At 40.5% G+C, this 27,600-nt stretch overlaps 1 protein-coding gene across 1 annotated transcript; it reads right to left on the reverse strand.

Moving 5' to 3' along the window:
- On the reverse strand, positions 1–27,600 carry LOC139716705 (uncharacterized). Its single transcript, XM_071628235.1, has 21 exons — positions 27,326–27,600; positions 24,776–24,843; positions 22,989–23,023; positions 22,141–22,201; positions 19,462–19,525; positions 18,374–18,454; positions 17,565–17,674; positions 16,290–16,327; positions 15,518–15,600; positions 14,382–14,517; positions 13,727–14,001; positions 9,678–13,376; positions 8,379–8,828; positions 8,066–8,209; positions 7,225–7,345; positions 6,655–6,770; positions 5,047–5,154; positions 3,787–3,946; positions 2,538–2,804; positions 1,143–1,238; positions 1–209 (listed from the first exon to the last, which is right to left on the reverse strand). Exons 1-21 carry the CDS (start codon positions 27,491–27,493, stop codon positions 1–3), a joined length of 6,489 nt encoding a protein of 2,162 aa, XP_071484336.1. The 5' UTR covers positions 27,494–27,600.

Raw genomic sequence — 27,600 nt, forward strand, 5'->3', positions numbered from 1 at the left:
TCAACTTTGAGAGGGCGCACCTCCTTCGCCTGCCCTGGCCGATTCCCCTTCCACCTTTCCAAGTTGCGCGATGCGTCCCGCGAGCGGTCGGGGGATGGTGCACAGCGGGCGAATGCTCCAAGCAGCAAGAGCCTCTGAGGCAACAGCCAAGTTGCAGGGCGACAAATCACAAATGGCTTGGGCTGTGAAAATCTGCATAGGCCAGGGGACTGAGAGGGGAAAATGGAAAGAAAGGAAAAGAAATAAAACTATGTGCATCCTTGAACAAGAGATTTTATCCACAGTGCATCTCTTAATCAAAGTGCACAAAAGGGTACTGTAAAAACAGAAATTGTTTAGTCCATGAACCTTTCATGAATTTTGCAAGGAGCCAAGATTTGCACTCGTAAAATACAATCAAAAGCTCTTGTCAACACAAAGCAATAAATGCCAGTGCAATGCTCTACAACGTACAATTCAGTTGACTTGTACTGCTGCTGTACTACATGTGCTTAGTAGTGCGCATTCAGGTTTATTGTGTTTTACATAGACCACAAGTATGTGTTCAACAAATCTCATCCACAAAATTTTCATGCCACGAATGTTTCTGGTTATACAGTACTTCGTACTGATAGGAAACTACTGTACGAGCTGAAATTTTTGCGGTGGTTTTACTTTCGCGAATTTCGCGATTCGCCTTTGAACCGTGAAAATAACAACACACGAAAATAACAACGCGCAAATAAGTATGTTCAGTTAGACCCTCACAACCGCGAAATTAACAACATGCGAAAATGTCCTCCAAGTAGCAATTCGCAAAAATATCTGTACACGAAAATTTCAGCTTGTACAGTAATAGCACAGCCTTGTGTCTGAACATTGCTCACACACAAGAGGCTATCCTCAATTGATATGCTCATATCACCACAGACCATATTAGGTGATGATAGTGCTCCCATTTTTAAATCACTAATGACCGTATACAATCTCTATTAAGTGCCAAATAAGGATGAAAGTGATACGAAAGAAATTAACAATAAGAATACAAAAAGTGAATGGATATTAAAGAACCTATGTCAAATAATGTATAAATACAATGTACGTGTATATTCACAGACAATTTACATTTTTCTATAAAATAATAGAATTATTTGTTTACTTACTACTCTCAGATGGCTGCTGCAATACACCAATCAGGATCTTCATCAGAGTTTGCACCGAAGCCGGACTGGAAGCCAGGCCAATCTGGGACACATTTCCTGTGAGAAAATGAAAAAGGAGAGAACAGCATATGATATACAACATCTTGACCACAGTCTTGTCGACCTTGCCGTAACAAAAAGGTGCACACCAGATTGTCTGTGCTGGTTGTGTGGTAGAGTCCAACCCACTTTTACAGCAAGCAAATATCGTACAGACTGCCTTTAAGGGGGAGGTACTCTGTATAATTCTCATCAGTGCAGCTTGCCAGTAAACAGATCAGGGTTTAGACAGATGACCTATCTATAAAGGCCTTTTTTTAAACTTTCTTTTGAAGATCTTTCTGGACAAGTGCAACTGTTCCTTGGAATTCCAGAAGTTCAAAGTGAGCACAAATATGATAAAGAGGCAAGTACAGATGTAGGCTTTCAGGAAAGAGAAGAAATGAAGACAGGCAGGGACAGAGAAAGAGCTTAGGTAAGCATGTATAAAGTAGAAGTGATTACTTTAAAAAAGGAATGAAAGGTCTTAGAGGGGCAGACAGCATAACAATGTTTTTGAAAAAAAAAAAAAAAAGGTTTTTAACAAAAAACAGGGGCAATGATGGACATGCACTGCTGGAAAGCTGGATGACAGGGAACACGGAATTAGGTCTTTACAGGTTATCACACTTCGGAATAGCGTGAGCTATGGTTAAGCTCAAAGTTTATTGTCCAGTAGAGGGGAATTTTGACTTGGTTTCTTTGATAATTTACTCTGCTTTAAGTAGAGTACCGTACCGTAAGTAATACTTACGGTGTGTTAATGTAAAAGTGGATATTTTCATGTGACTATTTTTTGCACTCGACCGGGTAAGATGAGTTTTGTGTGTTTTAAATTCTGTGGAATCAAGACACCAACTACTGGAAAATACGGCAAACAGAAATATTCACATGCTTTTATTTTCGCGCTAGTTTCTGGTTGTGCGAAATACACCAAAATTTCAACACCATGAACATTTTTACTTTTACAGTAACAGCATCCTTGAGACGAGCTACAGCTTCCTTGTAAACTTACTGCTACTCTGTGACAGTGGGACAAATGTTTTGACAAGTTCTAACACACGATATGTCATTTCAAATCAGCCATTGCTGTATATCTCATTGGAATTCAAAGGGGACATTCAGAATTTGAGTAAAGAATAAGAGCAGCATTATGATCATGCCAAAGGTCAAATCACCACCTGAAGAATTGTTGAAATGAGTAGGGCAATGCTATTAGAACACAAAGACATACAAAGGAAGTCATGCAGACACAGTACAATACGGGCCAAAAGTATGCAAAATAAAAAGCATAAATGACAGGTCAACACCACTCACCGATGGTCTTCATCACAGCACATGCAGTGACGGTGGCATGGTCTGTCTCATCCTGCCCCGCCTCCAGCCCTGCCTCCAGCCCCGCCCCGATCTCGCGGCTGGCCTCTCCCTTCTCCTTGAGAGTTCGGCTCCAGTCCTTCAGGATGGGCCAGAGCTGCTCTCGGATCAGCCAGTTGTTGGTCCACTCCCAGCCCAGACAGGACGCCACCAGTTCCAGTGACATGACGGCCTCGTAGCACCGTGGACTTAGTCTGGGTCCATCGTCACCTGTACACACAAAAATGCCACACAGTGTGCTCTAGTTCTAAGCCACACATTAGCTGGGATGACAATGCTCAGGAGTTTGTTTTTCCCTTGTTAGTAATTTTCTTTCTTATCAACAGGGATGGTGACCTTTCAAAAGGAATTGCAGTGTTCTGATGGTTGAAAAAGCATATTTTTGATGGAAAAACAGTATTTTTACCTTTCCTGCAACAGACATTTGGAATGATAAAATTTTGGAAAAACAGTATTTTTCAATCAAATCTGCTGTATCTGAGGCAAAAACACAGTACTAAATACTGCAAAAAAGTAACAGTTGGCACCTCTGTATCAGGTACACAAGAGCGAGCTTTAGATCTGTGACGCTAATGATACGACGACACTTATTAAGCCGAAAATGGTATTCTGCACATGTGCGAGACAGCCGTTTCCATTGTCCAACCCAGGAGGCTGCATTTTTTATAGCGTTTGCGTTGCAGATCTAACCAAAATAGAAATCTGCTTTTTTGTTGAATTGTTTTCATTTCTCGGCACTGTATCTGGGTTATAATGATTTATGAAGGAAAATATTGTTGCAATAACGAGCTCAGCAGGGTTGCAGCAATAAAACATCACCACTCCACAGAAGGCGTAAAATATGTAATCATGGGATGAGTTCATGGATTAAAATCATTGCACACTGAATTTCTGTTGAAAACTGTAACAACATGTTTTTTAAAAAAAATATTAATGAATACATCATTATCATTATTATTGTAATTATGGTAAAAAAAAACCACATCATGACACGACTGAATTGGCATTGGGATCGCTAACGCGGCCTCCTAAAATTTGGCTGCCATGATGGCAGTGTGTAACTATACATCTTACAAACACAAAATGGCATTACATACAATTGTAGCACCTTAACCCGGGGTATATATATATAACATGGTGCATCATATCCTGAAATAGAATGATAAAATAAATGCGCCCTCTGGTGACTTACTGTGTTTGATGCTGGAACTCTTGTCTCGTATAAGGCCAATCAGCCACATGATGTGAGACTGCTGCCACTCCTCTGACAGTAGGGGGCGCCATTTACACAGATGGGAGAAGCAATTGGACATCTTTGTACCATATTCCAATGAAAACAAAACAATGCAAAACTTTATGATTAATGAGAAGTACAAAACAAAACAAAACAAGACAAAAAACACAGAAAAATATGCAACTGTGTAAAGAGTACAATACCTTTGAAGAGACTGTGAATTGATAATTGATTGGAAATGCAATAATGGTAGTACTCTAGAGAGTAGAGGGACATTATTTTCTGAAGTAACAATATTTTCGAGAGCTCTAACCACTGCTCTGAGAGACACAACAGACATATTATGACTGCTGCTAATCCATAGTCCTCAAATCTGTGATTTCTTTGGGTACATCAACATATTTGCTTACCATGTACTGCATCAACCATTACTTTGTCAAGGACTTCGGACATTCAGGTTTGTATGGTGTGTTCTGTGCAAATCAGCACTCAATGTAAACAACGGGACTAAAAGTTCAGAAATATCACATTCAGGTCACAGTCTGTGTTTTGTGGAAAAACTGAATAGAAGTGACTGAGAGCTCTGTCAGGTGACATGAATTCTGACAATGCTGTATTTCCAATGGACTCACATTGTATGGGCAATGAAAACACCTCCCATGTGATTGTTTTCATTATTATGTTTGTGACAGTTGGTGACAAATGGTAAAATACTTGATTTCTTCTTTTTTTCTCTCATGATACCGCAAATACTTTGATGTAATCATGCACATCAAATACACACATGGACAGTGAAATCAAATGATAATCCATGCCAGGCTGACGGAAAATGTTGCATCTATTTAGGTTTTTCTTGCAATCTCTCCTGGTAAGTATGATGACTTTATAAGGTAGTTAACTAACCACACACAAGCTTGCCATGTCATGTGCACTGTAGTTGTTTCAATTCATTTGGAATATTTAGTTTGCTTTATGAAAGAATGAGATCAACTTTCAGAGCTTGGAGCCACACTTCACATTTGCCCACAATAGACTGCATCCGATCAATCGGACATTGCGCATTTATGCCAGTATTCCTTCACACAATCTGGCCCAATATCAGTTACAAAACATTCTAACCAACCCTCCCAGCCACATTCTGCAGAAATGCCACTGGATTTGCATATGAGCGGGTAACCATCAGCAGTGAGAGAGTTAAGACGATGCGGTAAATCTCACCTTCTCAGCAGTGTACTGCTCGTGCCTGTCTCTGCTTGTTGTAGCATCATGGAGCTGGTGCATGATCACTGCTTCCATTGTGGCAGTCATGGGATGCGCAGCTCCATCCTGTTTGGTTGTAGAGAGGTGAAAAGTGATAACAGTCTCCTTCTTACTACCCGCCGTACGATGACAAAGTGGGAAATAATTGTAAGAATGATGCTAAGGATGGAGATGTGCACATAGAGTATAAACTGCAATAGGTAAGATATTCATTGCACTATTAAAGATAATATAAAGTTTTGGTACCTCAAAAGTTTCCCTGAGTTTCCTTGTCTTAGTTTGTGTTTCAGGTTAGAGTACTTTTCATATAACTAACACTGTGAGACTTACTCGCCCCAAAGTGCTCTCATGTCTTAGTAATCATGCAATAATGGTTTCGTACCAGAGCAGAGCGGGCTCTGAAAAATTCGAACGAGCCGTTAGTTTGACTCGACGCGGTACCGCGAGAATCAATATACACGTATTGTACGAAACCATTATTGCATGATTACTAAGACATGAGAGCACTTTGGGGCGAGTAAATCTCACTGTGTTAGTTATATGAAAGGTACTTTAACCTGAAACACAAACTAAGACAAGGAAACTCAGGGAAATTTTTGAGGTACCAAAACTTTATATTATCTTTAAGGATGGTACCTCTAGAAAAGACGATGACTATGACTGTTGCGATAATCATGATGATACAGTTTCCAAAATGAAAATCAATCAAACAAACAAACAAACAAACAAACAAATAAACAAACAAACCCCGGTCAAATAGAAGGCTTCAAAGTCTCAAAGAATGACATTTGTGTATATTTAGAAATATGGATAAAAATATAGAGCAGATACATTTTTTGTTCTTCAGATACACTATACTTTTCCGTGGCAGGAACAGGCAAATTTTGAATGCTGCAGAGCACTCAAGAAATCCTTTACCCAATTGCCTACAGCACTTATCAAACGTCAAACTGAGTAAAATCTTCTGCAGGGACACCTACTTCTGCATCAATACACATTCCTACTTACATTTCAAAATTGACCCTGAGAGGATTCAAGAGAGGAATATTAATGTACTTCTAATTCTTTCTTTTTTCCCCCACTAAATGTACACTATTTGAATCCCCTGTCTTAATTTCTGTTTCTGGGGACAACTTTCACATTAAGACTGTTCCCAAACTTTTTTTTCTTTTCATTAGAAAGGGTTGACCCTGCAATGAGATGGAAGACCATAAATTGCTGTCAGGACAAAATCAGTAAAGTGTGCCCCAGTGGAGATAGCTACACAGCCAAATAAAAGAAACTGCATTCCCCTGAATGACATGGTGGCCACAATATTTTCTGATCACTTTAGCATTTGCAGACACACAAAATGAAAAAAAAAAAACTGTTCATGTCAGGAGGGGTGAACCTGGTATAGAGATGAAGACCACAAATTGATGTTAGAGCAAAATTATTTTTGTGCCTCCAGCATTGATAGCTGTACGCATAAACTATAATGCCCTGAATGCCACGAAGGCTACAATATCTGGTATTCACTTTTGAAACACACACACAAACACAGAGAAATCAAAACAGATCTCCCACCTTTCTTCGCAGCAAAGTTGGCCAGACAGCAGCCATGGCAAGGAGGAGATCCAGTAGGTGGGGAATACCCTCCCGGATGATGTCATAGCACAGGACCCGTCCTCGCGCAAGCCAGCCTGTTGGTGCATGCACAGAATACCAATGAACACAATACAGGAAGACACAAATGTGAAATGGGACACTTATTAATCAGTAGAGTCTTTCAGATACCTTAAAAGTTACACATAACTATTTTGACAATGGTTATATGTCAATTCCTTATGAAGTAATCTTGGTATACAGGCTGGGATACATTCTTGTTTATTATTCATTTGGATTCTCCTGTCAATGCAACATATGAGTAGGTACAGAGGTCACCTGCTGAGGTGGGTCCTCACATGAGCATTTTGTGATGCACAAGACTGGCCACAGATGCTTGCAAGGAAAGGAATCCACAAACAATGAACTGTTTCAGTCCCTCCTCTATTAACTCAATGGCAGTAGTTTTGATTACTTCCAAGGAATTGGGGCCTTGTGCTCACTGGTACCTCATCATTGGTTGAATCGAACAACACCCAATTTTTCTTTTACCTGATTCTCTGCAGATGGCTGCAAACAGTCTTGCTTGGGTCAGTTTTGTGGTCTTAGATGGGAGTCCCTCCACGGCAATCCTCCGGCCAAGCTCACCCAAAATATGCTGGATCAAACGCCTCTGCGAGATGGACACCATAGGATGCCATAGATTACACTTGCAATTAAAGGTCAAGCGTGTCACATGATAAATCCGAAACTATGCTGAGACTAATTGCTTATGTTACAGTGTCAATTGCACAGTATCAAGGCACCATTTTGATGACAACGCACATGCGTACCCATAAAAAGTGGCACTAAGAAATTTATCATCTATCCTATACACAACTACTACAATCCTTAAAACCTGAAGCTCTGTCACGGCAAACATCAACACAGTAGGTGAAGTTTAGTATAACCATAACGGCAATTTACCAAATAGACAAATTTACTGGAAAACGCAAGACTTGTAGATAGCGTGGATCGGCAAATAGTTGGAACTTAGCAAAAAAACATGGACTAAGTACTTTGGTACACTCTCTGGTCAGGAACTTTAAGGGTGCAAGTCAGAGGTAATCGTCTCATGGCGCAGTTACATTTTTCACTCATAAATCTCTCATTACAAATATACTACACATCAATTCAGCATACAGTACCTACAATGTACATACGTCAATGAACTAAATACGTCACTCAACTAAATAGAGTCACGATAACTTAAGAAAGTCACAAGAATCACAAGATATCTTGACATCCTATTTCCTCCTTGTTCAACATTCCTCTCCAAAAAAGAGTTCCTCTCAACAGCTGTTTCACAAGGAAAATCCTGCACACCCAAAGAGGCCCACTGGAAGCTACTCACACTGGAGTTGAGGTGTGTCCACTCGGCCAGCTGCCTGGCTATCTTGTTCTCTTCTGGCGTGGCAATCATGGAAATAGTCATACTCTTCAGCTGGCACTTGGAGTAGATCGCTGAGAACAGGTCCATGCTGTTATCCTGTAGGAACTGGGGTGTGATTGGTGGATATAATTACATTTGTGTTTTTTAATTATGATCATAATGAACAGATGAAGTCCAAGATAATCACTCAAATAAGAAATGGAAAACTCACACATTTTCATGAGTAAATCACCACAGGATTTGTAATAAGCATTACACAATTTGACTTCCTCACCTCTAGAATGCATTCACAGACAGAAACTCCGGAGCCTTCGGCTTTGTGGCTCTTTATCATACTGAGAATGTTCTGAAGCTGTGGTGCGATCACGGCCTTTTCACTGGTCGGTCCTGCATTCAAGGCAAGGGACTGGTCCTGGTCAGCAGCTGAAGTGGAGCCTGGGGTATTGCTGGTCAGGCAGGACTTTTGATGGTCTTCCTGAATGGTCATTTCTCCTCCTAATGAACGGTTGTGCAGGGTGGACTGGTCTTGTGTTTCCACGTCCATGGGCAAGGTGTGGCAGAGGTCTCCACTTACAGTAAAAGGTTCCTGGGCCTGCTCCTTAGTTCTGAGGTGGTCCTGGCCCCTGGTTAGGAACTGATCCTGGATGAAAGCTTGACCTTGGGCAGTTGGCTGAGCAGGAACCTTAAACTCTGGGCTACGGAGATCTTCCGTTGGTGGCCTTGACTGCAAAAAAAGAAGAAGAGCAATTGAGATCAAAAATAAAAATAGTATCATGCGTGCACCAAACTTGTCATAGACCAATCTAAACTGCATGATCAACAATCAACTAGAAATTGAATTATCCTTGAGTTTCATAATTGGTAACTGACAATAATGGTAAAAAAATAGTTAATTTAACCTTTAACTTTCTCAGAGCCTTTGGCTAACTTGCGAAAAAATAAATCTTAGTTTGGTAAAGAAGGATCACTGACATGAAACATGAAGGTTTAAACTTTTAAAAGACAAGTTCACTTTCATATACATGTGGATTGAGTGAATTCAGCAATACGAACAGAACACGTCAGTAAAAGTTTGAGGAAAATCACACAATCCATTTGAAATTTATGATTTTGTTAGGTTTCTGTGAAGTCCTTGCTGGATGAGAACACTACTACATTTGAAGATGTCACATGTGCAGAACTATATAAGCAATACATAAAGACAATTTGACAAAATGTCATTTTTTGGAAAAAAGTACACCTTCCCTCCACTTGTCACCGACATATGTGAAGGGTAACATTACTTCCCCTGCCTTCTGAGGAGACAAGTAAAGTGCTCTTTTGATATATATTTCCTTTCTAATGATCTACACATATGACATCACCAGCAGTAGTAATCTTCTCCAGCATGTAGTGGCACTGGCACTAAAACTTTTAAAATCCACAATTTTTGAATGGATTGTCTGATTTTCCTCAAACTTTCACGGATGTGTTCTAAAAATATTGCTGCATTCTCACAATCGACATATATACACTGTATGAAGGTGAACTTGTCCTTTAACCTGTGTTGTTACTTTAAATATTATGAACTTACTCCTGGGTCATCTGGATGGACCACTTCTCCTTTCATTTCTTGCCACCGTTTTTTGCTGCGCACAAATTTATTCCTGTCATAGCGAGCCATCTGACCCCAGAGGCTACCAATTTTTGTCACTTTGCGAGCGGCTCCCTCTGGTCTCCTGGGCTGGTTCCCACTGTCGGCTTCCTGTTCCTTCTTCCCAGTCCCGGCATCGGTGGTTTCTGGCCTACTTTGACTCGATCCTGAACAGTTGGCATCTCCACGTGATGAGACGGCACTTGCAGCTGGACCGCCTTCTTGGTGGGAACCAGCAGAACTGGAATCCCTCTTGGTGAGGTCAGAGATCATCCCTTCTAACTTCCCAATTGTTCCAACTGGCCTGCTATCGTCACGGTGAGGGATGACTCGGCTGAAGGCAGTGACCTCCTCGTGGCCATTCACCCTTCTCAAGTGCTCGCTGAAGTCACTTTGAGCCTTAGAGACACTCACTTGAGGTTGGGTCTCTTCAACATGATCTTTCCTTGAGTCACCAGAAGGATTATGCTCCTTCTGCGTAACACTGACTGCACTTGAGTTCTTGTCATCAGACAGCTTGACGGAGGTTTCTTGAGGCTGCGACTGTTCTTTGTAATCTACCCTGACTGGCAGCACATTGTGATTTGATGCTTGATCATGGCAATCAGACCCTGTATTCCTCTTTGTATTTTCCGAACGCTCTTGATTTTGACTGGAGTCCTCTGGCTTCTTCAAAGCCTCGTCAGCACTGGACCTTCTGGCAATCAGCTTCTTGGAGAAGCTACTGCGGGGATCCTGAGAACTGTCCCCACCTGCCAGAGCTGCATTCAGACTCCTCATGGCAGTGCACCTCTCCTGACTCTGGCCTGGACTGCTGTGCTGGGGCCTCACTGTGATGGCATCCAGAGGCGCGACAGAGTGAAAGTTCCTGGGAGAGGGTAGCTGGGGACTCTTTCCTGTCGCAATGGCTTGGGCTACCTGAACTCCTAGTGGCGGTTGCTGAACATCCGCAATTGGAGATATTGCAGGAGGAACTGGTATTTCGTGCAGTGGTGACACAGCAAAGGGCACTGGAGTTGGGAATAGAGGTGAAATCATTCTTGGCTGTGCCGGCTCCTCTGGTAGGACCTCTACTGCCGCTTGAGGCACATCAGCATCTCCAACCCCATCATCTGAGATGGGTTCATCCCTTGAGAGGCGTGGAGGACTTGGTGGCAGGGGGGAAACCATCCTGGGCACTGGGAGCATGTCAAAGAAGAATGAGGGCATGATTGGTGACACCCTCTCCACTGGTCTTTCAGGGGACATTGGGGAGATGGGTCTGGTGCAGGCAAAATTCTGGAAAGGTTCCTGGATGGGTGAGACAGGGCTGTCTCTTTCAGATGATGGCAGAGAGGCAGTTGACGATTGTCTCATCCTTGATTCCGACACCAGTCTAGGTGAGGCAGTTGCCATGGCGACTCCACTCCTTAACACCTGTCCTGATGCAGAACCTCTACTAGTACCGGGCACATCCATATTAACTGAAACTGCTTCTGTGTTGTTGATTGTGTGATGGTCTCCTTTCAGTGCTCTTTCAGCAAACTCATTATCAGCCTTACAAGACAATGCTTTGGTCTTTCTCTTCTTTGATTTCTTCTTCTTCTTCTTCACATGCGGACTGTCTTTCAAGCTAGCAGGAGGCGGCTTCACCTCTTCTTTGAGTCCATCATCCTGTGTGATGTGCTCAATCGGGACATCATATTGATCATCCATGCATGCTACAAATTCCTCTGTCTCTGATCGCATCAACACTTTCACGTCACTCTTTGACGAAGTGTCATTCTCATTTTGTTCTTCTACTTTCAGTCCATCCTCAGCTGGAGTTTCGGCAGATACAGATTGCACTTTACTGGGAGCACTCTGCTTGTCACTTTCGTCCCCTCCAGAGCTGTGGCACTCGCTGTGAGATCGCTTCCTAGATGCTAACCTCTTCCTCTGAGAGGGGTCGGCTGCCGAGTCTTTCCTGCATCTTTCAGGACTTTTACGATCATCACCACTACCGTGTTTAGAGACTGAAGAAGGTTCGGCTCCTGGAGCTGGAAAATGAAGTGGGGCATTCGAGTCCTTCACAGAGCCCATCTTGCGCAAGGCCGATCTGGTCAATCTAGCAGGCGAGGATAGATTCCTTGGCAGTCTATCATTTTGGGTGTCATTTTGCAATGAATTGGTACGACAGGGTGCAGATGATGTAGACATTGGTTCCGTTCTTTTAGGAGTCTTTAAGCATTCCTCATTTTGCATATCTCTTGATGAACTTCGAAGAAGCATCATCTTCGGCTCTCCACGTAGTGGACATGGCGTTTTTGTCTGTAAAGGTGGACTACTTAAAGAACGCAGTAACTTCCTGGCCTCTTGCCTCGTGAGTCTCTTTGGACTTGACTCTAATTCTTCCCGTAGAAATGTCTTGCACTCAGCTGCTTCTTTGCCATCTGACATTGTAGAGTTGTTCGCATCAGAAGCATTTCCACCACCACGATCAGCAGAATGAGATGGGACATGTTTGGATTTTGACACTTCATCACCACTAGAAAGCTTTCCTTTCCTCTGTTTCTCATGTTTGCTACGGTTTGGTGGGGTTCCTTGCAAGTGCTTCTGCAATCGGGTCATTCTTCTCGAACTCACACCTCCATTTTCATGTGTGTCAATTGCTCCATCAGACACCTCTTCTACTGATACTCTGTCTGACCCAACTCCATTCGCACCATCTTCAGTATCATTAAAGACCTGTTCTTTTATGCTATCGTGCCTCGCTGCTGTTGACCGATTCAATAGTTTGCTTTCTGTCACAGATTCATCATTAAACTGATTTGGTGTGAAATTCTGTCTGTCAATGTCTTCACTGTCGCTACTCTCACTGATCACTGACTTCCGTTGTGGTGGGCGAATTTTGTCTGTACGGCGCCTCCTACCTCTGCGAATGCCATTATCATCCAAGCTGTCACTGTCTTTCGGATCATACTCAGAATGTCTTGATTCTCCATCACTGGATAAATTTAGATCATCATCGAGGTTAAACATTGTGCTTTTGCAAGCAGCGGCAGCAACAGTTTGTTGGGTTGCAGCTTGTCCCTTGGCCCTACCACGTGTTTGCATGCCAAAGTTTTTAACACCTTTTTCCTGCATGCCCTCCTGTTTTTCCGTCTCTGGCTCATCTTCCGATGACGTTAAGGTTTGAACTTGTTGCCTCTGAAGTCTATGAGAAACAGGAGGCTTTTTATCCTTGATATCAAGGTCACTGTCACTCTTCCTCTCCTTCTCGTTGACAACCTGCTTTCTCCCTCGGCCTGGTTTCCTTCCCCTTCTGGGGGCGTGAACATCCTCGCCTTGGCTCAGGTCAAGCTTCTTTGAGGCCTTTGATACAGTCGCCCTGGGTGCTATTCCGGGTTCTTCTCTTTGTGGAAGCTTCTTTCCTGATCTCAGCTCTCTGCAAGACTCCCTACCTGCAGCAGATGCCTTGAGTTGAACACTTTCTGTCACCCGAGTGTTGGAAAGTTTGCCAGTTCTCCTCCGGGGCGATACCCTCAGAGGTGGTGTCCTCTTTGCCTCTTCTCGTGTCCCATGACGCTTATTAGCCAGCCGAGCATCGATTTTGGCGGCTGTTTCGGTCAGGGCATCATCATCGTCATCCTCGGAACTCTCAGCATTGTCTTTGGGAACCTGGAAGGGAAAACAGCAGACAATATTTCAGCAGGTGTCAGAGAAACTTATAATTAATTTTAAGAATGTAGAGAAAAAGATACAGTAACAATGCCTTTTGCGCATAACCAATACCACACCAATTACTCCAACTGATTCAGTAGAACATGTTTCTTGGATATGATCTGCCACATTTTGAATGTAGTGTACTAAACTTGTTTTTAAAATTTATGCTCTGTGTTTGAACTCATAGTTATCCTTCCAATGAAATTTATAGGCATCATCATATTTTGCATAGCAACCAAGTTTTTGGATTAAAATTACATCCATCTATTGCTGATGGCTCTCACTTCATATTGCCACAGACTCACATCTTCTGGAGACGGTGGGAGTGGGGAGAGGCAAGCCAAAGACTCCAGGTTCATCTTCGGCCAGGGCTTCCTCTGCACCGGTGTGGTATTGCCGGGTGGCTGTGGTGGCGAGGACGATGGGTGGACAGGCTGCGGACCCAGAGAAGGAGGAGGAGGAGATGGAGGGGAGGATGGAGCTGCCGAGGGACGGCTCCGGGGTGCGGCTGGGGTGATTCTTGCCCTCTTCTGAGGAGCAGGGGGTTTATCATTAACCCCGCTCAACTTTCTGCTGTCTCCTGGAGGGGCAGTACAAGAATGTAACATCATGAGGCAGCACTAATCATGATACTGATATTAACTGCAACAATATTACGTTATTGTTGACAATTCAATGACTGCAACCCAGGTGAAAACCCAGGCTAGGACAAGGTCTGATTACATATGGGGGCGTAAGGACACATAGACACAACCTGTGTATCATCATGTGAGAGTGTCACACAATAAAAGTTTCAAACAAACTCTTTCTGTCAACGATGCAAAACAGGAAATGAATTCACAAAATAAACAACTTGAGATTGTAAGTTGAGAAGAACTATAGCACAAATCACAAAGTATGAGCAACTTGTATATACTTGCAGATGTTACTAAAAAAAAATGATTTTCTTTTTAAAAATACCTTCTTCTTCGGCAGATGAATCTGAATCGTCCATGAACTCCTCTTCCTTCTCGGAGGCAGATGACTGCTGTCGTCTCTGTCTTGGTGGCTTGATACCATGCCGTAGCAACAGGGTTGTCAGGGAGGATATCCTTGCCTGCACAACAGCAAGAACCAGAAGGTCACAGAAGAAATCAGACTTTTACGACCTTGTCAAGGCAAAAGCTTACTTTGGAGGACTTGTGCAAAGCTACAGCATGCCGGTACAGTACATGCCAACAGAAAATACACACTATCCCCTGCTCTACCCCCACATCCCCCCCCCCCCAAAAAAAAAAAAAAAAAATGCCCAATACAATCCATTTCACTCACTATCTGTGAATTTTTACACAAAAAATTCTTTCAACCTCAGTTGTTCGCAAATGAGAGGGAAACATCTGAACAATCACCATCACAGCTTAACACTGAATAGAATCATTACTGCGGGAACAAACCATAGTACACATCAGGCCATGAGTTTAATAGTTATGTCATAAACATGCTTAAGACTGTTAATATTTTGATAAGGAAAGTGAGTGAAGGAGAAATGATCTGTGATAGTGTGAGCAAATGTGCTAATTAACATCTGTTTGCTGCTTGTATGTGTTACAATGGACATCTTTGCATGATTGCATGTTTGTATGTTTAAATTACCCTATACATATTTATTCATGCATTGTAGACAATTCTCTTTGAATATCATACTTCTCTGAAGCAAAATGCCATCCACAGAAAAAAAAAACATACCTGAGTATCAATCTACAACTACACATTACCGTGAAATAATGATAAAATGTGAATGCAGGGTTCGAAATTGGCGATGGTCCGCTGGCCATTGGCCACCCAAAATCATGTCGAACTAGCTAAAAATCATAAAATTCTGAAGTAGCTAGTCTGTCTGGCTAGCCAAAATATTGCTTCAGTGTCAAAATTGATTCTAAGTAGTCCGCCTGGCTAGTTAAAAAAAAAGTTAAGTGCGACCCCTGGAATGTACTATAGAAATGCTTATTGTCCTACATCAGTGAACAACATATGTTGAGTGAGAGAACAAAAGATGAAGACGGCCAGAGCTTGCTAAAAGAGCAGTGAATCAAATGTTTTAAGGATGATATTCTTACCTGAGCTCTTTCAAACTGTAGCTGCAAACTTGACTGTGATCTCTTAGCCATGCTTGCATCTCTTTTAACCCTGGAGTAGCTCTCTGTAAAGCAACATCAAAAGATTAGTAACCCATTTAATACATTACCTTGCCAAAAAAGAGGTCTTAAAATCTTGTTACATACCATGCAGTAATCACATCTAAATTTTCCCCTTTTATCATGACTAGAATGTCATCATATCGTAATAGAAATGCATTTCAAGAACTTATAACTTCATATTTCTTTTGCCGCCATGTAATAATTGCTGAGAAAATCTACAAAACATGGGAGTTCGGAGACAGAGATAGTGCTCCATGTTTTTAGCGCATGATCAAATAGAGCTGGCGCTGTGCTCAGCATTGTCAACACATTGTTATAGAAATTAAATAGCGCCGCTGCTGTTTGAGTTTTTACAGCTATTTGCGATGGGGAAAATGCTGCTTTGATATAAATGAATTCTCTTCTTTTCATATGCCAAATAACAATATTCAAAAACACTTTTAGTATTTAAAAAAAAAAAAAGAAAGAAAGAAAGAAAGAAAGCAAGAAAGAAAGAAAGAACGAAAGAAAAATCCCCTCTCATCTCATCAGTTATTTGCAACTGGGAAAATACTGCTTTGATATAACTTCATTATTTTCTTTTCAAATGCCAAATTACAATATTCAAAGCACTTCTGGTATCAAGTATAATACTTTTAGTATTTAGTATTAGAAAAGAAAGAAAGAAAGAATGAATGAATGAAAATATCACCTCTCATCTTCTCCAGGGATGCTGTGGCTTTCTTTTCTCTGTGAATGAGTCAAAGATATGACACAGAAGATAAGGAGAGAACACACAACTTCACTCAATGACAATACTGACAGAAATAAAGTGAAACTGAAACAGTGACGTCTTCTAATCTCAGACAGGGTCCTCTCTTTCACTCAGGCCGTTTACAAAATGGATGTCATGCAGGGAGAGATATGGCAATGACACTTTTTACAACTGAACTCTCTCTATTATACATGCACCTCCCTGTCTCTTAAATGAACAATTCCTGTTTTGTTCAGGTTATACATGTATGTCAATCTTAAAATGGATTGTACCATCTATCCTAGGGGAGAGATCATTTTACAAAGTGACATAAATTACCAGAGACCAGCACATACATTGTGTAGCTTGCATCTTTCTTGTCAGACAAGGTAACATTAGTGGAGGTTTTGTTCACTAATGGGAGCATTGATACAGTTAAGTATCATTGACTGGTATCACAAATAGCAGCTGAAGTCTTAAATACCCTGGCACATAGTAGTGACGTACAGCGGATGATTTAAACAAGCGCAGACGTACAGCGGATGATTTAAACAAGCACAGAGTCCTGCAATGTAGCACTGGGCTCAGAATGCACATGTTCAAAACAGTTCCATATGAATACATGCATTCTTTCTGAGTGAAAGTCAAGCTTTTATTTTAAGATGGTGGTCTTCTGCATTTCTTTAAATTAATTTGATTTGATAAGTGATAACTTAATTGTTGAAGGACTGTACTGTATGTGTATAACCACACTTGTTGCATATCATACGATTTGTATACTTGGAAGAATTCTTTGTCATGTTAAATTCATGCAGAAAGCTTTCATCAGTTGGGGAGATCATACAACAGTATATTTAGGTTTCTACCAACCTTAAGTAATTTGCTGCCACAATACTTGCCTTGAAAAGAATTTTTGGCAGAGAAAAGTAAAAGAGTCCATCTGGATCAAGAGAATCAAGCTCACACTCAATAGGAATTCTGGATACAATTTACCACCAATCCAATAATCCAATGATCAAGAAACAAGCAGGCAGTGCTAGAGAAATGGTGTAATCACTTGGCCTGAAGAACTTCACAGGAGTGGTCAATAGCTAGCAAGCAAATTACCAAAGTGCAGAAATGCAGAAATAAAATGGAATCAAATCAGAGCAAAGGAGGCTGATACCAGGGGGGGGGGGGGGGGGGGGGGGGGGGGGGTCCCCACCTCCCTGGGAGAGGAGGGTACACACTCACTTGCTCCTCAGCTCCTCACACTGCGACTTCAGCAGCAGGGCGTCGGATTCGAGGACCGCCTTCTCCTCCTCACACTGATCCAGCTTGTTCTGGTACTGCTTGATGGTGGACTGGAGAGAAGACAGACAGACAGACAGACAAACAGTGATGGGTGGTCACAGACAGACAAACAGACACACCAACAGTGGCAGGTAGTCACAGTTTGTTACAGAATGAGAAAGATTTTTTGCTGGCATATGTCTCTAATGCTGGATTCCCACTGTTGTGAAATCCACTACGCATGCCACTATTCGCCATTTGTGCTAGTGGCAATTCCTTAAAATTTCATGCCACAAAAATATCTTGCTTTAGAGTAAACTTTAGCAATTAGAGACTTTTGAAATTCCTCAACATGATGAATATTAAATGAAAGAAAGATATTATTCAGAGGGGTGAAGGTTCAGGTGTGAGTTTCTTCAGTTTGTCTCCCTCTACAAATTAAATTTGTTAAGATCGCAACTGCTGATCTGTAAATTAACAAACATGTCGGAAAAAGGAACCAGTGGGACTCGAACCTGTCATCTACTGTCATTTAATTTGCAGAGGGAGACAAACTGAAGAAACTCACATAATGAATGTTACTGGTATGTGTAATGAACAAGGGGCCAAAATGCATACCATATTTCATTTTTCCTTTCTCTACTTCATGAAAACTCACAACAAAGTGTACGCCTGTATGAAATAGCTGAAATTATAATTAAAAGATATGGCATCAATCGAGAGAAATGTGATTTCTGGAATTGGATGGCTTAAATTGCTGACTGCCCTACCTCATGCGCTGTGACTTTATTCTGCAGGTCGTCATAGTGCGTCTTGCTGTCTTGGAGCTCCTGAAGAAAGCGTTCTTTGTCCTGCGGCACGTGTTGGTCGTCATGGAAACAAGGACAGAGAAGACATATAAATGTTTCGCCGCCGACAAACAACCATACTACATATCGTTGCTGGGATGACAAGACCTTGTATCTGCAATTTTGGTGAAAATGACTTTTTTTAAATTAATGGTCACATAATGGGCTAAGTGATGTCCTGTCCAAATCCCAAGTGTCTTACTTAAAAAATGAAGCCACCACAGCATGTCAAAAGAAAGGCTTTCCCATTCACTATAGTGCTTTGGCCGCCATGTTTTTTGGCTCTCCTGAACATTTGACATTTTGCAGATACGAGGTCTTGTCGCCCCAGCGACGATATGATGTCGTGTCACACACTCATACACAAGTAAAACAGTTTTCAAGTACATGTGACGTATAGTGTATGAAAAACAACAACAATTAAAAAGAGCACTCTTATAAAGTTTTTCACATGTCAGGTCATTCGCTAATGGCTATCTGTCTGTTGTTACAATCAGTGTACACTGTTATAGAAGCTCAAGTTTAAGGGATATTGCTGAAAAAGTAAATTGCACCAAATGAGTATTTTCATATCCTAGCTCACTCTCTTGGATTGGAAAGTGAGGAATCTATGTTCATATCATGCAGAAAAAAAATTACCCAATACTACGAGAAGGTGCTGAACAAGTTTTATCAAATGGCCTATTCATGTCATAAATGTTGCAGTTCTTCCTTCAGCAGAAAAAAGGAGTCTATACATATGTTCATTTTATACAGAAGAAAGTTAGGCGATATTAAAAGCTTTCACAAGCAGATGTGTACACAACACGAGACAGAGGACAAACACCATTACAGTACTCTCAGTCCCACAAACACATGATGTAAGATTTTTAATACAAATTATGCATTAGAATCATAATCCGAGAATGAGCGAATGAATCGGGCCACCTATGATTCCCCACACTACTGCTGCTTTACAGGGGTTAAACTCTTTCTGTTATCAGACTTGTGATACATTGTGATTAACTCACTCTCTTCCAGGGTATGATGTCCTTCAGCGTTGCAGCAAGCTGGTCCTCCAAGACTCGGCAGTCTCTGTCAATGCAAATGAAGAATTCCAGTTTAGAGTTAGCTCGTGTGCACATTGGTACAAATGACCTTTTTTTTTTTCTTAGTTGGTTAGGCACTTCACTCACTTTCAAAGTGACATAAAACACAATCTTGCCCGATGAAACAAATTTATGGAATTCATCAATCATGTTCATACAAATGGTGACCAGAATGGTCTGTTAATTCACACTTGGGGAAGCATCCATTTATTTTGCATGGAATGCATTAATATACATTTTCTATTAATAGTGCCAAATACCAGACTTGCTGTCAGGTGGATATGCTGGCAAGCAACATTTATAGGCATTGCAGTGAATAATCACTCTATCACAGATGCTTGTCTCACTGAATTTAAAAACCAACATGCCTGTTGGTACAAAAACCTTTACTGCTCATGCACAAAGGGGAACTCCAAACTAGCTTATAGGTCATGGGTTACACTGCTCTGCTCAATGAGTCTGGTTTTTTGTATCAGAGACTAAAATATAGACAGTATTTGCGTGGCAGAAACCGCAATCTTGCTAAAAAGCCAGCAGAATGCACAACAGACACTTAAGTCAGGTAGACTATAAATACATGTTACATTATAGCAAGGCTACTACTCATCACAGATTTAACTGTGGAATAATTTTGCTGCAGAAATCTAATATACAAATTGTACATCATTGTTGGACCACAAATTCAACAACGCGCAAAAACGTTGCCATGCGCAAGGGTGATAGTGCACTTCATATAGCCCTGTGTCAATTCGCGAAAACAACATCCCACGAAAATGTCTGTTACCTCCCTATTCACGAAAATATCTGTACATGAAAATAACAACTTATACAGTACCTGTAGTCTAAATCTAAACTAGACAGGCGTTTCAGATTCAATCTCATAAACATCAGAGTTATTACAGGGAAAAAGTAAAAACAGAAATCTACCACAGTATGCCCCGATTACTCTTCTTTCTTTCACTGATACCGGTACTGACTGACTGTATATATATATGTTACCAAGGAGTACCTTTTTGATCTTACTGTGTGCATGAGGATACACTATATGCTATGAAAATAATGACATTTTAAACAAGGAAGTGAGGCAACTATTTCACTGACAGGAAACTTTGATATATCCTTGTACATTTCTCTCTAACCCTTGAGTGCTCTAAGTGCTGATTGTCACAGAAAACCCCATAGCATTGTACACACTGTCCAAAGTCCCTGGCACAAAAGGGGTTAAGCAAAGACAACACTGTGAAGATTTTTACCACTGTGGACACTGGCATATGTGTCAGATAATTGTCTCCTACGTCGACTTGAGAAACCACACATTATACAGCTGTACGTATTCCTAATATTGAGTTACTATGTTGCTCTTTTTTTTTTTAATCCGAGACCACCAAAAGCCACATTGGTTTCAATTCTCCATTCGTTACCTAAAAATGCAATTTCAATGTGAAATTTCATAATGCAAGCAGTTTTCCCTTCACACACCAAATTTTCAAGAATCAGAAACTTCTTCAATTGTTCATTCTATTTCAAGGAAAGCCTTTCTGATGTACTTCATTTGTATTTCAAATGCTACAACACGAAGGTTCAAGGTACAATGTATATGAATGTCACTCCAATTTAATACAAACCTAGTATTAAGATCTCCTAAAACTATTAAAGTCTAATGAGGGGTAAGTATCATCTTCTATGACAGATCAGTGGGAAACTTGAGGAGGGGTGATATGTTTGTACATGAGCCATGGATACGAACTGTATTGTAAGGTACATTGTTGCACCTTAGTATTTTACTTAATTTGTGTGAGTGTTTTTGTGTGATGTCATTTTGCAGGAAGATGCATTGAACAAACAACTGGAATAGCCATTTAAATCACCAATGTTTGTTGCCATGCAGTGAAAATCTATAAATTTCAAATGTTGATAACCTACTTAAATAATCTCTAAATGTACAATATTTCGTATGAAAGACAAAACATCAGGAGCATTATTTGCCACTGGGGAGTGCCGTTATCCACACACACAAACAAGAGAGATTTTCCCGTGATACACATCCACAGCAAAAGTTGAGTAAAATCCCACCAGAGATGTGGCTAGTTGAGCATACACTAAAAGTGTGACTCAAGTCACCTGAACAAGTCAGAACACAGAGGGCAGCATCACCACAGAGATGCCGTGGCACCAAAGACACAATATCACTATTAAAATCCAAAATATTGCCCACACACTGCGTCATACACTTAGTGAATATGAGAAACAATTTGAATCTCATCAAATATAAATAGATTTGCATGTACATATTGTACTGCTACCTATTTTTACCCCCATTGTACACATGAATTATTTTACTTTACTTCCTGATTTAGTGATTCATACTTTCCGTCATTTAAAACAAAAAGAAACCAATCATTTCTTCCAGCTGTTCAAGATGAAATCTTGCAGAAATCAGAAAACAAACATACCAATAGGTTACCTAATGAATAATGCCTTTGCTATCGCTCTCTGTAAATATGATAGGTAAGTTTCTGTCTGTACGGAAAGGAAGTACAGCATAAGGCATTTTCCTGAGGCATAAATAAATGCACTTCACACATCCATCAAACTTCTCACCTTTTTGACTGCGCCAGCTTCAGCGTGACTTCCTGCAATTTCTTCTGCTGCTCGTCAAATGGTGCACGGTTGTCAAGGAAAAACATTCTCCATTTTATCGTTCCCAATCACATTGGATCTAACACACTTTGAATAGCTTGTCAGCAAATAAAAATACACATCTTTAAATGAAAGGAAATCATAATCCACTGGTACATCTTCACAATAAAACATGTCCAGAACAACTTTGAGTGTCACATCATGTATCAATACATGAAGTGAAATCCAAGGTAACATGGGCATGGATGATGGAAAATTTCACTTTCCTGCATCTTCGTTGTCCTTTAACAGTGCTTCTTTTGTGTTTTGCAGTGGTTGTAAACAAGAGCTGCTCTTAGAACACACAATAACAAGAAATCACACAAGTGAAACTAATTACTGGCAAGAAAGAAGACTTACAATGGAGCTCTGAGACCAATAGAGTCAACATCATGATGTAAGGGAGAAATTTTCCTCAAGACAAAGTAGCAAAACAGCGGCAGTTCAGGAAAGTTCTTACATTATTACAGGTCTAAATTTGATGAAAATTTATGATTTTGTGAGCTTGATTTTGATCTACATATTTCAACCTGACCACAGCATGCCGATTAGCATGGTATTGCACGTCTCCATTCTAATACAGGATTTAAGTCAACACACACCGTATGTACGCCATATGTATACATGTAATTAATTTCAACTACCGGTAAACTACTGATGCACTTGCATACATTTTCAAACGATGGATGTCTGGTAAAACAGAGCACTGGCTTGACCCAATTGAATGGCAATATTGATTACATTAAAATAAAAGGTTTGGTAAAGGATATCTTGGCATTTGCTTTGATGTTTCTGGATGAGAGTGCTGAAAAGAAAAGAAAGGAAAACCAATGGGACAAGAATTAATTTCAAGGCTACATCTAGACTGGTTATTAAATGGTAACGGTAGTAAGAGTATAAAATATAACACGCACATGACATACACTGTACTGTGCAGAGGTTTCTATTGATGCTACATTGTATTCACTTCAACTTATTTTTGACAAAACTGAAACAGCAAAGTGTATGGTATGACATTGTTTGCACGTCAAACAGATCACTTCTCTTTGTTTTCTCTATTGACATACTCTTCTGACAAATCATGACTTAGTCTGCAGTGCAGGTGATATGTACAAGTATGATAAAAACAAGATTCAGTTTCATATACAGTGCAAGCTGTGTAAACTATAATTTGCGCTTCCTGTACTTTGTCTTTGATTAACAGATTCGAACTTCACTTTGAACAACATTTTTGCAATGCAGAATGGTGTGGTGTTTTCTCTACCCAGAGAAGTAATGATTACAGCATAAAAACATTGTCTTCCTTATCCAGGGGCACTTCTTTAGTAATGCCATTGCTCCATCAGAGGGCCCTGCCATTTTTGTTACCCAACATTACCAGGTACCCATTTATGCACCTGGGTCGAGATGGACACAGTGGGCAAAAACATCTTGTTTGAGGATATACAGTAAGGCACTTGAGGGGATTTGAATTTGGGACCTCTGATAAGAATGTCAAGAGTCTTGTCTACTATGCCACAATAGCCCCAAATACGTCTGTCTACTGTCAGCACTGTACCCCCAGTGGAGTAAAGGAGGAGGGGGGGGGGGGAGGGGGAGAGGGGAGATGGAGGAGGGAGGGGGAGTGCTACCATTACATTATCATTCTAGCATTGCCACCCACTCCTTCATACTACTGGGTCATAAGGGCAGTGTTTCAAACAGCTCCCAAGGGTGGTATGTTGTACACGGTATGTGCATGACAGAATCCGAACTGAGGACCTGCTAGTTGATTGACTAGAGTCTCACACATTCTACCACAGTTTTCAAAGTCTATGGAAGCTGAAAACTAATTAAAAGAAAGAATGCAAAAAGAGAAAAAAAAATCACTTGTGTGATGCACTGTAAGTCAATGAGTATTGTCAAACTTTGAGGGATAACCATAGTATAATATTTTGAGCATCATCAAATTTCTTAATTACCTCCGCCAATGGAGGAGGTTATGTTTTCGTTACCGTTGGTTTGTTAGTTAGTTTGTCCATGCTCAAAATAACTCAAAAAGAAGTTAACGGATTGGGATGAAACTTGCAGGAAAGGTTGAGAATGACACAAGTACCAAACGACTAACTTTTGGCAGTGATCCGAGAATTTTTGGGGAATTTATGACGGATTTTTGATATTTTAACAGGTAGGGTCAATGAACTTGGGAGTTCAGGCTGCGCGTATTTGAGGTTGCCTGCGCGCAGCAAAGTGCGGTAAAGTTTTTGCTGGGGTGAGGCGCGCCGTGCAGCTGAGGGTTTATGACGTAACTAAGGCTTCTATATCGGGAAATCTGGCAACTTTCAGCACACAATGCAGTACGTATGGGTGGAAATCACTGATATTTCTACGGAAGAACAAGATCAGTGGTGAAAATGATTTGCATGCTTGGCGGAGGTCTGCGCTCGCAGAGTGCTTCTCTAGTTTGTGCAATGTATTGAGAGACACAAATATAATCTACATAACATTTGATCATGATTCCTGTGAGATTGGTCTTTTTTCTAAGACTAAAAAGTTTGTGAAATTCAGTTTTACATACTCAGTGAGGATCATTTTCCGTTTGATGTCCACAAAGAAAGCTCTGTCCCTTTTGCAGTCTTCAAGCTCCTACACATACAGGAAAAAAAAAACATAATCAAGAAATACAATATTCATTTTAAAGGACAAGTTCACCTTCATAAACATAAGGATTGAGAAAATGTAGCAATATTAGAACACATCATTAAAAGTTTGAGGAAAATTGGACAATCCGTTCAAAAGTTATGAATTTTTGAAGTTTTTGTGCAGTAACCGCTGGATGAGAAGACTATACTGCAGTGTGTGAATACATGTAACTTTTAGATGTCACATGCGTACAACAATATAAGGAAAATATAAAGAGAATTTCACAAAATTTCATCTTTTGCAAAAAATACACATTCCCCCGACTCATTACCGACAATGTTATGGGTGATATTATTCCCCCTGCCTTTAGAAAGAGTCAAGTCAAGTGCTCTTTTATTATGCAAAAAAAGTGAAAATATGTTGAATTTTCTTTACATTTTCTTTATACTGTTGTATGCATTTATATGACTCACAAGCTGTAGTAGTCTCCTCATCCAGCGGTTCCAACACAAAAATTTTAAAAATTCATAACTTTTGCATCGATTGTCCAATTTTCCTCAAACTTTCACTGATGTGTTCTACTAATATTGTTGCATTCTCTCAATCTTTATGTTTATGAAGGTGAACTTGTCCTTTAATTTACTTTTACCTCAACAATGCACTGTCTCACACTTGCCACCGGAAGTTTTAACTGATCAAACAAATCAATGAATTACACTCCGCGTTGACTACTCTTTGCATTGCCACTACAGGTATTCAAGATGACATTGAAAAAAAAAAAAGACTAAAATCAGATAATGGTGAAGTGCACCAAATCAGACATAAACTGAGAAATCACAGGGTAGTTTTTTACCTGCAAAAGCTGTTATTTTTGCAAGGGTTTCGTTTTTTTTTTTTTTTTTTTTGCTCACACTTTGACCATGAATTTACATTGTAACAAGAAACGAAGTATCACAAATCAAATGGACAAGCATTAGTGCACTTACAATATGATAGCCTGGAAGTCGAAAATCACAAAAAAACAACATCTTGCAGAAATGTCTGTGACTTCCTAATTCGCGAAATCATCTGTACGCAATAATAACAGCTTTCTTTACAGTTCCTTGTATACATGCATGGATTGAACAGTAGAAATAATCACAGCCAGATTGTAAATTTCTTAAGGTGAAGTTGCTATCAACTCACAACCTTTTCAACACTAAAAATATAACAAAAACCATGCCTTTGGTTGCTCATTTGGCAACTACAATCCCATTCCTCCCTAAATCTGTAAATTCAAATATTCAAGTAATGTGCAGTTCAATGCTCCGTCACTGTACAGGCATGCTACCCTGGAAACATTAAACTCCACATTGCTTGAATATATATGAGACCATTCTGAAGCAAATAATTTTCACACAACAATAGATACAATATGTACTCTTAAATGAATCCCACAAGGATTGGAACAATCATCCCCCAGCATTCCTACTGATTCCCACTGATCAGTTACTAGCCATCCCCTTTAAATTAAAGTTTGTAATTCAATGTCATGCAACTGCAATTAAAGGCACAGGTCCTGGTCATTCTAGCACACTTTTTTTTTTCCTCTCTCTCTCAGGAATTTACCACATTTGAAGATATTCCAATCATTGTTCAATGGTGAATAAATCTAAGAAAGAAGAATGTAATGATGATATTCAACTTTCCAATTACAGTTGAACCTCTCGTATCCGGACAAGTCGGGACCGGGGCTCATCCGGATAAGGGATTTGGCCGGATACGGGAGACTCAATGCTTTATACATGTACATATACATACACATGTACTGATGTAGCCCATTGTAGTACCACATGTAGTAATGTGTATACTGCAACCTTTTCATTGTTACATTTGGGGATGTTTGGGGATGTTAAAATGTCTGAAGGTAAGCAATTTGGAAGGAAATTTGATGTAATGTATGTTAATCATGTTGGAAGTAATATGTAATTCATGTGTGTTTGTGTAGGAGTTCTCAAGGAGTTGGGAATCCCCCTTTCCTCCCGTAATTATAAAAAAAAAAAAAAAAAAAATCACGGCGAGATTGCGTCCGTATAATAGAGAGATCCGGATAAAGGGAGGCCGGATAAGAGAGGTTCAACTGTAGTTTAGACTGAAGTCTTTTCATTCACATGACAGCAAGGGAAGGCAACATACACATATATACACACAAACACAGAGTAGACATTGTAAAACTGTACAATTCAAGTTAGTGAATACAAGAGTATAGCAGCTGCTTTTAATTGTTATAACAAACATATAGTTTATATCCTTTTTTTTTCCTTTTCAAATAAAAGAATGCCAATGAAAAAGATCTGTGAAATGCTGAACAATGCAGCCACAATCACACTTGCATTGCCAACCACAAACCAGGCACAACTTCACAATCAGTATCATACTAGTGTAAACAAACTGAGAGTCCCACGCACATAAAAGAACAAAAAGGGGGAATCCCATTTTATCCTACCTTCTGTAAGGCTCTGCAGCCGCTGCAACTGCTGGCCAGGGCCTCACCTTCCACCGGTACCTCGCTCCCGGTGGAGAGGGCTACCTCTTGGGATGACACCTCCACTTCCATGGCAACGGGAGCAACATCGTCAAAGGGCTCAGGTGCTTTTCCATCTTCTGGATCCATGGCTCAGGGGGCGAGACTGAAAAGTGTCCAACATGGAAACAGATAGTGTTTACAAAGCATTCTTTTCACATGAAATTATGATGTGACAAAGGGCTGGTTCATTTAAA

Source organism: Diadema antillarum, unplaced genomic scaffold, assembly GCF_040938485.1.
Source record: "Diadema antillarum isolate AM-2024a unplaced genomic scaffold, OU_Dant_1.0 scf00000069, whole genome shotgun sequence".
Classification (NCBI taxonomy): Eukaryota; Metazoa; Echinodermata; class Echinoidea; order Diadematoida; family Diadematidae; genus Diadema; species Diadema antillarum.

Coding starts and splice junctions, on each gene's coding strand:
- LOC139716705 (XM_071628235.1), bottom strand. CDS start 27,493: ATGGATCCAGAAGATGGAAAAGCACCTGAGCCCTTTGACGATGTTGCT. Junction 13,377..13,726: donor TCCCACCGTCTCCAGAAGAT/GTGAGTCTGTGG, acceptor TTTCCCTTCCAG/GTTCCCAAAGACAATGCTGA. Junction 6,771..7,224: donor AGCCATCTGCAGAGAATCAG/GTAAAAGAAAAA, acceptor ATGCACCAACAG/GCTGGCTTGCGCGAGGACGG.